The sequence below is a fragment of the Brienomyrus brachyistius genome, chromosome 1 (assembly GCF_023856365.1).
Source record: "Brienomyrus brachyistius isolate T26 chromosome 1, BBRACH_0.4, whole genome shotgun sequence".
In the NCBI taxonomy this organism is placed as follows: Eukaryota; Metazoa; Chordata; class Actinopteri; order Osteoglossiformes; family Mormyridae; genus Brienomyrus; species Brienomyrus brachyistius.
Window position 1 is genome coordinate 43,121,103 of NC_064533.1, and position 12,980 is coordinate 43,134,082.

General features: G+C 43.1%; 2 protein-coding genes across 6 annotated transcripts in view; both read left to right on the forward strand.

Moving 5' to 3' along the window:
- LOC125704728 (C->U-editing enzyme APOBEC-2-like) lies at window positions 1-4,780 on the forward strand. 3 transcript variants are annotated; one of them, XM_048970705.1, is made up of 4 exons: window positions 1-212; window positions 1,287-1,896; window positions 2,621-2,657; window positions 2,902-4,780. In XM_048970705.1, exons 2-4 carry the CDS (start codon window positions 1,294-1,296, stop codon window positions 3,084-3,086), a joined length of 825 nt encoding a protein of 274 aa, XP_048826662.1. In that variant the 5' UTR covers window positions 1-212; window positions 1,287-1,293; the 3' UTR covers window positions 3,087-4,780. The 3 variants fall into 3 exon arrangements, with proteins under 3 accessions (XP_048826662.1, XP_048826652.1, XP_048826669.1); XM_048970695.1 differs by lacking the exon at window positions 1-212 and adding an exon at window positions 231-900; XM_048970712.1 differs by lacking the exon at window positions 1-212 and adding an exon at window positions 234-900 and having other exon boundaries at window positions 2,932-4,780.
- A 446-nt stretch (window positions 4,781-5,226) lies between these two features.
- The window catches only part of LOC125704707 (FERM, ARHGEF and pleckstrin domain-containing protein 1-like), a 53,749-nt gene continuing 45,995 nt past the window's right edge, over window positions 5,227-12,980 (forward strand). The window contains exon 1 of one of the 3 annotated variants that reach the window (XM_048970670.1): window positions 5,227-5,501. The gene's annotated coding sequence lies outside the window, so the exon portion shown is untranslated. The remainder of the gene's footprint in view (window positions 5,502-12,980) is intronic. The other 2 variants (XM_048970687.1, XM_048970679.1) reach the window with 2 other exon arrangements.

The window sequence follows — 12,980 nt, forward strand, 5'->3', positions numbered from 1 at the left end:
ATAACCCAACACATATAAAGTCTCAGCAATCAAGACCAAAAAAGGTCTTAAAAATCAGCGATTTTTTTTCATATACGTTTCCCATAAATCTTTATGATTTTATTACTTTTATACCACTAGGGACTGGGTAAACGCAGCCAGTATCGTTTGTTTTACGGATTACTTTCACTTTCGATAGCAAACGTCGGTAACATATTCGTCTGACTTCTGGGGTGAGTATCTGTTTCAACAAATATGTCGCCGATTGTTATTTCTTTTGAAAGCTGGCGTAAAATAGTTATATGTATATTATAATGAAACTGAAAAATGTAACCGTTTTAATTCCGTTTTACGCTTTTAATTTTTTTAAATGAACGTTTTACGCTTTAGTCTGTCACAAACCTAGCTTGGACCCCCGATCCTGCAAACATCGGAAGAGCTAATCTACAAATACAATGTAAATGTTTAAAATTCGCTCTCTGAGGGTGCACGTCGTTCTGTTACTTAAGCTATAAAAATTATAAAAAATAATTCTGTGTTTCAGTTATGTTAAATAAGACCCCGATCATTTGGATTCATGCCAAAATGAAATTTGCAAATTTTCTCGTTATAACAATAATGGTTACTCGTTTTAACGTGAAAATTATCTAATTAAAACCGGGTTTTAACTTTATGCTGTTTTTTGTCATGATGGCAGACCAAGGCAAAAGTTAAATTTGAGCTGTAGCAATAATAGTAAATGAGTTACAGCTCAAAAGAAAACTGTCACGAGCGGTACGGCAGCGAGCGGCGATCGTGGGGATCGAGCGGGCAGGGAGTAGCAAGGCAGGCCGTACTCGGGGTCAACGGGGATTAATTAACAGGAATCGGGGAAGGAGACATCAGACATTGACTAACATCAATGACAGACAATGGACTCAGGTAAGACACGGACTGAAATACACAGGACTGAGCAAATTAACTAGACACAGCTGGGTACAATCGGGAGAAAACACGTGGGTAATCAGGGGGCGTGGCACACAGGAGGAGCGGACGAGCCGGGCATGACAAAAACACTCTGAATTGTCATATATTTACTGTCCGCTGTGAAGAAATAGAACATGTTATTAAAAATAAAGACATTTCTGAGCTGGAAATAGGTATAAATCACCAAAATCAAAAATGGTGATGCAAAGGCCATCTGTTGAGTTAAAGTGGAAGGGCCCAGTAATCAAAAAAATAATCCACTTTTGGTTGGATATTGGTTGCATTGATACCGATTAATTAATTGATTTATCTCATTGACATATATCTTCTTCCTATTACAGACATTCCATGGCATCACAACAGGCCACAGAAGGTTCAGCTCAAGACCAAAAAGAGCAAAGAGACAATTTGCACTGGAAGAAATTTCTGTCAGAGGCCGATTTTTACCAGGAGTTCAAAAATACCCAGTTATCTCACAAAACCGTGCTGTGCTTCGGGTTGAATACTGCTGGCAATGAGCTCTGGGACTGCTGGGGTTACACCTTCAACATTCCTGGAGGTGACCATGCAGAGAAGCAGGTGATGCAGGCCCTTGCAGACTTCCTCACGCCACATCGACTCTGTGTGGCTCTAAGGTACCGCTTGACCTTGTACCTCTCATATAGCCCCTGTGAGGACTGCTGCTGTGAGCTCCTTGCATTCGTGAAGTCTCTGAAGGTGGTCGAGGTGGATGTGATGGTGTCCAGGCTGTACTGCATTGAGCAACAGCCCGTGAAGCATAGGCTACAGCAGCTAATGGCGTCAGGGATCAGGTTGAGTGTGATGGGTAGGAAGGACTTCGAGCGATGCCTCTACCTGTTTGTGAGCCCTAACTCCAGGTTTAAGCCATGGCCAGAGCTGGATGCAATGAGCAGGAGATATTCTATGGACCTGCACACTGTTCTGCACGAGGTAGGTCTGTCACTCATCGGTACTTGTAGCATATTTGTAGTCACTGTTTATGTTTGTTTTTACATCCATGTTCCATAGACCCCGTGGTCCAGGACTTGTAGGCATTTAGAAGATGGATGGTTCTTCCATAACTACTTATTCAGTATGAGGCTCTGGTGAGCCTGGAGCGTAATCCAGGAACGTGGGACATGAGTCAAGGGAAGCCCTGGATGGGATGGCAGTCCATCGCGAGACACACACACCTTTTAGAGACACCTGTTCATCTCAGCGCAAGCTATTGGAGGCCTAGAATGATCGACTGTTTTTATTTTCTGTTGCCGGAGAATCTCATGTGTGGCAGTGGAAATGTGAGACTACATGTTTCACATCATTTTACCTCAAAATACTTCCATGATTCCATGAAGGCATGTGATTCCTGCTTCAAACATGCATTTTATCTAGTAAACCAGAACCCAGACATTGCTGGAGGAGGTAGAAAGTTCAACAGAGCAGATTAAAAAGCAATTTAAACAAGGGACTTGTGGGAAAGTGATCCTAGTGAGTTAAGGTTAAATGTTTAACAATCAAGTCAATAAGATACAGAGGAGATCTTCCATATAATTGCAAGCTGCTTCTCATTGACAGATTTCTGTTCCACAATGTGTTTAAATCGCTTGCATGAAAACTTGATTATGTGAAGTTTTCTTCAATGCTATGTTAATATTGTACGTGTCTCTCCTTGTAGTGTGATTGTGATTGGCATCTGGAGCCAGAACATTTCGGTATGTGACACAATAATAACAATTTTGGGAATTAAAAAATGTATCTTTTTTTACCCAAATTTGATATGTTTTTGATATTGTTTTTGCCTTTGATTCATTGTATGAAATAGAAGACTTAAGGGTTGTGTTTGCGGCTGTACCGTTTTAGACAAGGGTCAGTATGGTACCAGAAAATTAGGCCACAATGCTCATTTTAATGTGAATTTTAGTGCTCTAAAGTTAAATGTGTGGATGTGTGTTACAGACAATCCCACTGCCCTTCCCATCCCTGCAGATTATGCTGCTCTGGAGAGAAGCCCCTCTTCGTCAACAACGGCTGTCTGCAATGGGCGGGGTCTTCGATGGCCCAACACTCCACAGAAACAGAGTGGGGTGTCGGAGAGCAAGAGGGACCCAAAGGGACAGCCTGTGAGAAGAGCACTTTTTTAAAGATAACTCAATTAGGACAGTCCCCCCATGAATAACCACCTCATCCTGGTGGAGGGGTCCGTGTGCCTCTGTGATCCTAGGAGCTATGCTGTTGGGGGCAGTCGCCCCCGGTGGGGTCTCCCCAGGCAAATGACAGGTGGGAATGACAACTTGGGGACAAAGGGAGTTGATTTCAATTTGATATTGGTTTGATCAGGAGGGTAAACTTTCATGTAATATCAGAAGAGTGTAAACAGGCTGCAATAGGTATGAAATGAATACAGATAATTTTTTTTACATATCAGAAAATATTTGCCCCTGGTACCAGCTATCATTTATCCTGTGCTTTACTAACTGTTATTTGTGTTCGGAAATATCAGGGCATCTGCTAAAAAACAGAATGACTGAAGAGCTAAGGCTGTCCTGACAGGCCTTCAGTGCTGGCAGAGTTTTTGGAACTTTTCTAGCTCTTTAACAGCTTCGTAGTGACACCTAAAGGATGATTAATGTAATACATTCAGCACCATAATAATACCCAGCGCAAATGCCTGGATAGTTCCCAGGATTACTGGACTGAAGCTGGTGGGGGCAGCCAGTTTGTAACTCAGAAAAACAACCTGTTTTAAGGTGTGAGTGTTTCTTGGCAAAAATCATTATTGTACTTGGAGTCTGTCCCAGGCAGCACAGTGCCCAGTACCAGGGAATGTCCTAGACAGGATCCCCCTACAGGGCACATACTGACTGGGAAAGTGTGGAGTTCCAATTAGCCCGAGTGAAACCTACCCAACACAGAGAGAAGATGCACAGGAAGCAGGACTCACATCCTCAGCTTTGGAGGTTTGAGGCAACAGTACTATTCACTAAGCCACGTTTTATTGTGATGATAATCAATGAAAATATTGGGAGTGATGTGTGTGTTTTAAAAAGGTACACACAAAGACAATGTTTCTTTGTGATTAACATTTTAATTAAGCAGGTATGTTTGTATAGTATATTTTTATTTGGAATTTTATAATTAATGTCCCACAAGTTTCAGAACCATGGACAGAAAATATATCAATCCATTTTCCAAACCGCTTATCCTACTGGGTCGCAGGGGGTCCGGAGCCTATCCTGGAAGCAATGGGCACAAGGCAGGGAACAACCCAGGATGGGGGGCCAGCCCATCGCAGGGCACACTCACACACCATTCACTCACACATGCACACCTACGGGCAATTTAGCAACTCCAATTAGCCTCAGCATGTTTTTGGACTGTGGGGGGGAAAATGGAGTACCCGGAGGAAACCCCACGACGACATGGGGAGAACATGCAAACTCCACACACGTGTAACCCAGGTGGAGACTCAAACCTGGATCCCAGAGGTGTGAGGCAACAGTGCTAACCACTGCACCACCATGCCACCTCAGAAAATATAAGGAGTTCAAAATTAAAAGGTGGGGGGTGACTTAGCTTGGTTAAAAAAGGTTCATTTACATATTACTGTGTACAAATGGCTATAAAACAGGCAAGTATTGAATTGTGTTCTCCACATATGGTTTTGTGTTGTAATTAACATCATATCCTGTGCCTGAATAGTCATGATTTATATCTTCTCGTTAAAGTTGATTACTGTCTTACTGTGCTTTGTGTAGTCATTATTAACGTTTATGAACGATGTCTTGTGAGCATCTCACTTTTGTTAAATTGTTCAATAAAATATTAGTCATTGGTATGAATCTCACCCTCTTTACCTAGACTGGATTATCACTGAAGTGAAAGTCTATATGTCTCTGGGCCGTTTTGACCTCATAATTTTGGTGTTAACGTCTTTGTTAATGGCTTATTGTTGTGATGATTTTCATGAATATCGCCATTGTTTTGACTGACATATTTCTGCGTGCACTTTGAGTCATGGGGTTCGTTTAATCCCCACAGCTGTACATGGTATGTTACACTTCCATCCTGGACCTTAAGGGGGCAGCCTACACAACTGCAAACTCGCGCAGGTACGACGCACCCTACCACCACTGCTGGCTGTTTTATTTTTCTGCCATCGTTTATTATTATAATGATGAAGATGACGGTAGTGAGGAAGGATCTCGTGCGTTTCAGTGTGGGCTGCGGCGAAGCGACAGGACCGCTGGAGGGCGCTGCGCAATTTCATTTTTGGCTTGTTGTAGGTGCAATGCCAATCAGAGAGGTTGGAGGCACTGTGCCGCCTTCATTGTTCAGATAAGTAACTCCACACTGATCCTCCGACGGGCTGAATCCGTTCCCGTGCTCGTAGGTAGTTGGTCCGACATGGCGACCGTGGAGGCGTCTTGTTTCGGGACAACCTGGTTCTAAACTGTTTCTCAATTTACGGAAGCTTGTCCAAGCTGCAGAACTCCAGGGGCATCAGGAACACTGTGGAATAATTGCTTGTTGGATCTCTGTAAATTTTTACAAGAACGGTAAGTATTAAGCGCGCAACTTGTGAATCAGACATATTCACTATTGCTAGTTAACTTGTTTTAGGACCAGGTTAGTGTCTTGATCTCTAGCTTCTCAGCTACCGTACCTGGGCATTTCATTTACCGTTCCTCGCTGCTTCGATCCATCTATCGCTTAGCTAAACATTTAAACTTTTATGACCATACCACAGCTTTACGTGTTTGGTATAATTGCAAACCAGCTATTTGTTGCAAAAGACAATCCGGTTTTGTAGGTTAGGCGGCGTATTGTTGCAGAATATAGGCTATTGGGAAAATGTGCAAATTACAGAATAATGGGGAAACGAATCTATGGCTAAAAGAAGTCAAACATGTTTATCTAGACCTTATGTCGTTTCTGTTTTCGTCAGAAAAAAACAGGTATTAGATAAGTTACTGCAAATCTCCAGTACCGCCGGGTTTGTGCCAACATACTGAATGGCATCCGATAATCTGAGGATAAACGAAGGATTCACCAGGTTTCATCAATCCGATGCTTGTCTTGGAGGGATGTATTTCCGCTAAGTTTTAACATAAACTGTTGATTGGGGAGGAATGTATTTGAGTCGCGCGGCTGGAAGATGCCGGATGGGAGGCGTTGACTTACTACGGGGAGCCGCTCTATCTCTGCCAGTGCGACGGAACGTTTCTCTCATATTAATATCGATGTACATGTGAAACACCGTATGTCTCTATGCCCAACGAGTCTGTCTGATATTCCTGCCTTAAGCTCCCGTGTGAATCTACTTAGCCCACTGACATAGTAGGGTTAGGATTACACTGCTAACCTACTTTCGGGACCCGTATGGCTTCTCGTAAATGAATGAAGCCGTTATTCTGGCGGTCCGGTCGTGCCGTGTACTGCCGTGTACTGCGGGAAAGGGGGTATTTCAAGGTCTCGGCTCCAAGCGAGGTTCCGCGGATCATCTTGGGATTTGTCGGGGCTGTCAGTGTGACCGTGGGCTCCCTTTGAAATCGGCTTCAAAGCCCGCGATGTGGCTTCTTCTGCTTGATTATTTAATGGCTTTCTGCCAGGCATGTGGTGGATCAGATTGGGCTTCAAGATAAGCTTTCATCAGATGAGCTCCAGACATGAATTTTCTGGTTGGTTAACGAATATCATATTTAAACGTATTATGTCGTTCTTAATAATAATTGTTCGCTCTTACATGTGTTGATTGTTCCTCAGAAATATAATTAATAATATATTGCAAATGTGTTTCCTTGGTGCTCATGAATGAGCTGCGTGCCCGTTTTCTATTTCCCACACTAGTATATGCATTGACTACTGTAAAGATAGGTCACAGTGAGTAAGATCTGGTTCTAGAGTCAAGTTAGTAAATATCACAGACATTGTTCAGTAATAAAGGAACCTGAGAGGCTGAATTTAGATCAATCTCTTTATGTGTTAGGCATTAAAAGCTGCTTTCGCAGAGCCACCGGCACTTGAACTAGGCTACGGCACAAGCAGAGGAGTGGTTGAGATACTTGGGTGCTTCCAGGCCTTCTGTCTTGAAGAGCTGTTGTGCCTTTATGGCTGATTGTCATCAAGCATCATCCAGCTGCAGAGTTCAGCTCAGGTTCGATTCCCTGTGCCTGGTGACTGAAGACTCACTGTCTTGGTACTGCAAGCAAACTGTGCTGGATTGTTTCTCCTCTGTTGTAGTGTATAGCTAAAGAAGCTGCAACATTCTTTTCTCTTATTTATCTGAAGGCAAACGATCATTTTGCATTTTGTAAGGGATAGATGTTCAGGCTGGTGATTTTTTTGTTGAGACGTGTCAGTCACCCCGCAGGCGAATCCTCACTTCAGCCTTGAGAACCGTGAGAGCGTCTCACTCTGGTGACGGCCTGCCGTTGTGAGGGCTGGTGTATGCATAAAAACAGCCACTTCCTATGGACCCTCCCCCCCTAGCACTCTTACGTGGATCCCCATCTCAGTGTGAGGTTAAATCACCTAGGCAGGATCAAGCAGACTGTGCCTGTCCAGTGGAATGAGTAGATTTCTCATCTCATCTTCCCTGCACTGCGTGACCAGGTAGTGATGTTATGCACTGGATTTGTTGCTTGTAATTTTTAACATTGGACTCCTAAAACAAAACTGTCAGTGTGGCCTTGAGCAAAGTGGCACACCTGCATAGCGTGTGTAAACATGACTGTCATTAGCTAATGGCATTAATTAATAATCAGGGTGAAGGTATCTACTAGCAGATTAGTAATGTAATATTACTAAAACACTCAGTGGCTAGTGTGTTAGATATACCTGCTCTGTAAATCATCTTATATTTAAATACATACAGCACACAGACAGGGTCAAGAGATTCACCTACTGCTCTACTAATCGTTTGAACAGACAGGATGGCTGATCTACGTGATTTTGAACTCTTTTGGTGTGATCGTTGGTGCATTAAGTGGTCGTCCCAGCATCCCTGAATCTTCCTCCCTCCTGGGATTTTCACCCACAGCAGTATTTACAATTTATGAAGGAGGGTGCAGTGAATACAGAACCATCCAGTCAATAGTATTTCTGTGGCCAAAGCCAGAGGAGAGTGGTCAGATTATAAGGCTATCGGGAAGGCCTTTGTTGTAAAAATTACAGCTCAACTTAACATTAGAGAGACTAATGCAGAATGGGGAAAAAGGAAGAAAAGAAATTAAAGAAAATCAGATAACAATGGAGGAGAGGAATCAAAAACTCCCCAGTAAGGAGCAAACAAACCTCTGGCGGTCAAAGGTCAGTCCCCCCTGGGCAAACTAATATTTCTGAAAACAGAAAAGAGTGAACTTGCTTGCTAAAAACTCGGTATAAGCTGTGATTAAGGATCAAGACAAAATCCATCAATGAGTGTGTTCTGCACGTTGGCCTGTGTAGGGTGGCACTGAAGGCTGCATCCATGATACAGTTCGTATGTCCCATTCGTGATGTCAACTCTCCATGGGACTGAACCAGGACTCCAGCTCAGATGGTGTCAACCCCAGACATGTGTGAAGGCAGAGAGCATGTGTGAAGGCAGAGAGCATGTGTGAAGGCAGAGAGCATGTGTGAAGGCAGAGAGCATGTGTGAAGGCAGAGAGCATGCATGATCAGAACGTGCACTGACACATTAATGGACAAGCATAGTAGATTAAAATGGCATGTAGAGCAGCACCAGCAGTCACAGTTACAGTGTGTTAGGTTGTGGGTAATAAGCTAAACTGAGGTCTCCAAACGAGCTCGATGGGTCGGATGGTCTCTTCTTGGTTGTAAATTGCTTATATTCTTATGTTCATTCGAGATTTAAAGACCCAGACTGATTCGGGATCCTGAACATAGGCTGGTAAACCATTCCACACTATAGGGACCCTGTAGCAGAATGCTCTACCGCCCACTGCCACCTTATTTATATGTGGAACGTCAAGGAATCCGGCATTCTGTGAATGGACGATACAGCTTGTAAATTTGTGAACTTGAGTTTTCTCATTGGTCCGTGGCTAAATCTTCTGCTTGGTTCTGATTCCTTCTGGGTGCGAGCTGTGTGGCATGAGATCTAAGGAAAGCGGGACATGATTAGGGTCCTTGTGGAGGGCTGGGGGAGCAGCGAAAGCACAGAGCAGGCCGGATTTCCAGACCAGTTGAAAATAAATGAACTCTTACTAGTCGTGGCTTCACTGCTTGCTTTTAGTGCTTCTGCGTAACGGCATGGCGCTGAACCAGGTGTCTGTGCCAAAGAATGATCTCACTTCTTCCGAGTCTGTTGTAATGTTAGGGGATAATCTGTTATGGTAATTACCACGCCTGTGCTCTCTGTTTGAACGTACCTTTGCCATCCCCCTGCCCTCACACCAGTACGACTGCTTGTTATCCCAAGTTGACGTCATGTTATACTGGTGGAATGCAAGTGAAATTTTCTTCTTCCTTGAGGGTGGTAGTAGTCTTGATTGGTGCGGCTAAATGTTCTGGGAGGGGCCTCCCCACCCCCTGATAAAAGACTGTGTACCGATATAATGCCTGGACAGTTTACTACTGAGAGTCAGGGATTTATTTGTGTTTTCATTTTGCATGAATCAAGAAATTTTAGAACTTATTGTGAACCTGGTGCAACAGAGCATTAGGGCCAGAAATCCTGAATTTCTTTCTGGATAAATAAGGTACCTCTATCAGTCTATCTATCTAAAAGGTTGGAGCAGTTTGACAAGGCAACCAGAGGACTCCAGCAAAACTACTGCTTCTCAGCTAGGTCACGTCCAGTCTTGAGAAAAGCAGACATATATTAAATGGCCAAAATTATCATGACACCCTGGTTAATTACAGGTCAATTACTGATGAATTATGTCCCACCCATTGGTGCCACAGGTATATAATTAAACATATAACTATACAATCTCCAAGAACAAACACTGGCAACAGAAATGAGTGGTTATATATAAAAGTTAGAGACTTTCAATTTGGCTCAGTCATTGGATACCATCTTTCCAACAAGTGTCTCGAAATTACCCTTGTTGTGTGCACTCTGTGATGGGGAGATTTACATGGCATAGTCTGTAAGAAAATGGATGTACATAAGAAAAAAGCATGTTTGAAATTTCAGGTGTTCTTGATTGAATCCGTTCTCCCATTTAGTTTTCAGATGGAAAAATCATTTAGACCCCTTCATTTTTTACCGTTTTTTCAGTGTTAAGTTTATTGGCAAATTTTCTACATTGTCAGGTAAAAAGTGTTTACCTTTCTTTTTAAAAAAAATATTAACTAATAGGTTGCTGTAGTTGTTGTGATCATTTTTAAAGGATCTCTGGGGAGGGAGGAAGGTTGCAAGCAGGGTAATACGATGTATTCTTTATTTTATGGGATGTCTCGGGTGGGGGGGGGTATTGTGAAACATGTTGAGCCTGTTCCACTTGTTTCCATGTCAGTGCCCCTCCTTTAATTTGGCTTGGGGGGGGTTTGCTTAACTGAGGTTAAAGAGAGGTTTTCAAGTTATTGTGGATTTTAAACATATAAGGGAAATGCAGATTTCTGCTTTTCTCTAAAATGTAAGCTTTTATGTTCTGGTTACGAAGGTCACTTTCCGGTACAGAATTTCCCCCCTTCAACTAATAGTTGAACAAACTTAAAGGGGTAGTTCTAGTGTTGGCAGTATCTGTTTTTTAAGCTGTTTCAGTGGACTTCATGGCCTGAGCACACTCATCGATGGAGTGTCCCGCTCGACTGAACCTCTAGGATTGAAACTTCCAGAAGTCTTGGAAACGAACAGGCGTGCTGCTCCCTAGTGTCTCTGCTTCAGAGGACGTTCTCATACACCCCCACCCCTTCATGGGGCAGTGGGCTGGCAACATGTAGCATGCCATTAGTTTTGAGTCTGTATTCTGCACCCCCCCCCCTCTTTCTGGTCATTATCCTAATACATATAACTTTTCTCTCTTTCCGTTCCTCTCTTTCTCTCTCTTTCTCCCTCTTCACAAACAGCAATCAGTCTTCTCTGTAGACCTCTATACTCCAATAATACATTAGATAACTGTATATTTGCCTGTCTGTATGTATGTCTTTGCCTGTCTGCCGTTTACCTGTTAGTCAGGCTGTCTATTTGTCGGTTCAGCCGTCTGTTGATTTGCCTGTTTGTATGGCTGTTAATGTCTCTTTGTCTATCGTCTGTATCTGTCTGTCCATCTGCCTGCCCGTCCGCATTCATCTATATAATCCGTTTAACTCTGTTCAGCTTGCCATCAGGTATTGTACTTGTTACTGCTTACCCCTTACTTCACAATATTAAGGATGGCATGGATTTGGGCCTGTCTGGAGAAATCTCTGTTTATACATAGTTGAAATTAAATATAAAGTTGTCCTCCGACGAGGGGTGGTGGTGGCGGGTCTTTAAAAAAAAAAAAAAAAAGACAGCATTCATGGGTCTTCAAACTATTCTCTACCAGAATTTATTACAGTCTTTGCTGTGGCTCTTAACTCTACAGATGATATACAGTATATTGTGTGTATATGTATTGTATATGCAATATACAGTAATGCGTTCCATACATTTTTGTGACAATCTTCGTGTGCTATAACAAGAATTTTTAGAACGCAGTTTATTGAACACAAAACAGTAATAAGCAAACAGCTCAGTCACCTATTTGTGTTTTTAGCAATTCTAACAAAATAACTCAAAAAAGGTTGCAGGTGGCATGGTGCTAAGGGAGTCACATTTATCAGAGTGAGTCTGTCCAGCTCCCAGATGGGTACGAACCAACATTGCCAGTTGATTTTGGTCAAACCGTCTGATAAACAATTAAATGTAAACCTGCGCTTGCGTAAGCGGCCCGACTTGTTGCAGATGTGCATATGAATTGCTCTTCTTGGTGATAGCCTGTTTTTTTTTCTGAGAACTGAAGTTTGTCAACATTAATATATCAGCCTGTTTATTGTCTTTCTGCTGATTCCAGTGGACATTTCTAGTGGAATTCCAGTAGAACTCATTGCTGCCTCAGACAAGTTAGATGCAAAAGTTTACAAAAAGGTTGGGGAAAAATGAGAGTAGGATGCATGTTTTGTGAATCGAGTTCTGTTTATTAATTCATTAATGAAAAATACAAGGCATGTGAAAATAAATTAAATAATTTAGCCCAAATTTTTGAGGAGGTATGCGCGCACACGCACGCACACACACGCACACACACGCACACACACGCACACGCGTACCTATCCTTATGGGGCCCGCTCATTCACTTCTATGGGAAAAATGCTAACGCTAACTATGACAACCTTAACCCCCACCCTGCCCTAACCATAACCATAAGTAACCAAGCAAAATACAAGAGTTTTTGCATTTTTAGTTTTTTCATAGCAGTCACTGATTTTTATAAAATAGTTGCAAACGGATATTTATCACGTTATGGGGACATTGTGTCCCCATAAGGATATTTATACCCATTCGCACGCACGCACGCACGCACGCACGCACACACACACACACACGCACGCAAACTTGATTTGTTGCTTGGATGAAGGATTAGGGTCGAGCACAGGTGTGGCAGACTGACAGTGTTTTTACGATTAATAATTTGCCTCCGGTTGTGTTGTGCTGAACTTTCACACTGTGATCTCCCCCCCGACATGGAGGTGATGATGAAGCTGGACCCCGGACAGTTGGGGGGGGGGCGTGCTGTCCCACGTGACGGCTCCATAAGGACAGCCGCGGCCTTCATTGCCTCCCCCTCTCTCTCACATCGTACCCTTGCCCTGCGTTAATCCTGGAGGCTGTTTTCTGGACACAGTTTGAGGGTCCTGTTTATGCTGTGGTTACTCTGTCTTCCCCGACGGCCCCTGAAATCTCATTCTCCCCAGAGAGTCAGTTTGCATGTCTGCGTAGTACAGCAGCGCTCGAAGGTTTTCCAGCCGTTGTTCTTGCACGGACCGTGTTGCAGTATTTGAACCATGATTCAAATAATTTATGGTCTGTGACCTGTTACTCGAGATCTAGACAAAAAATCATT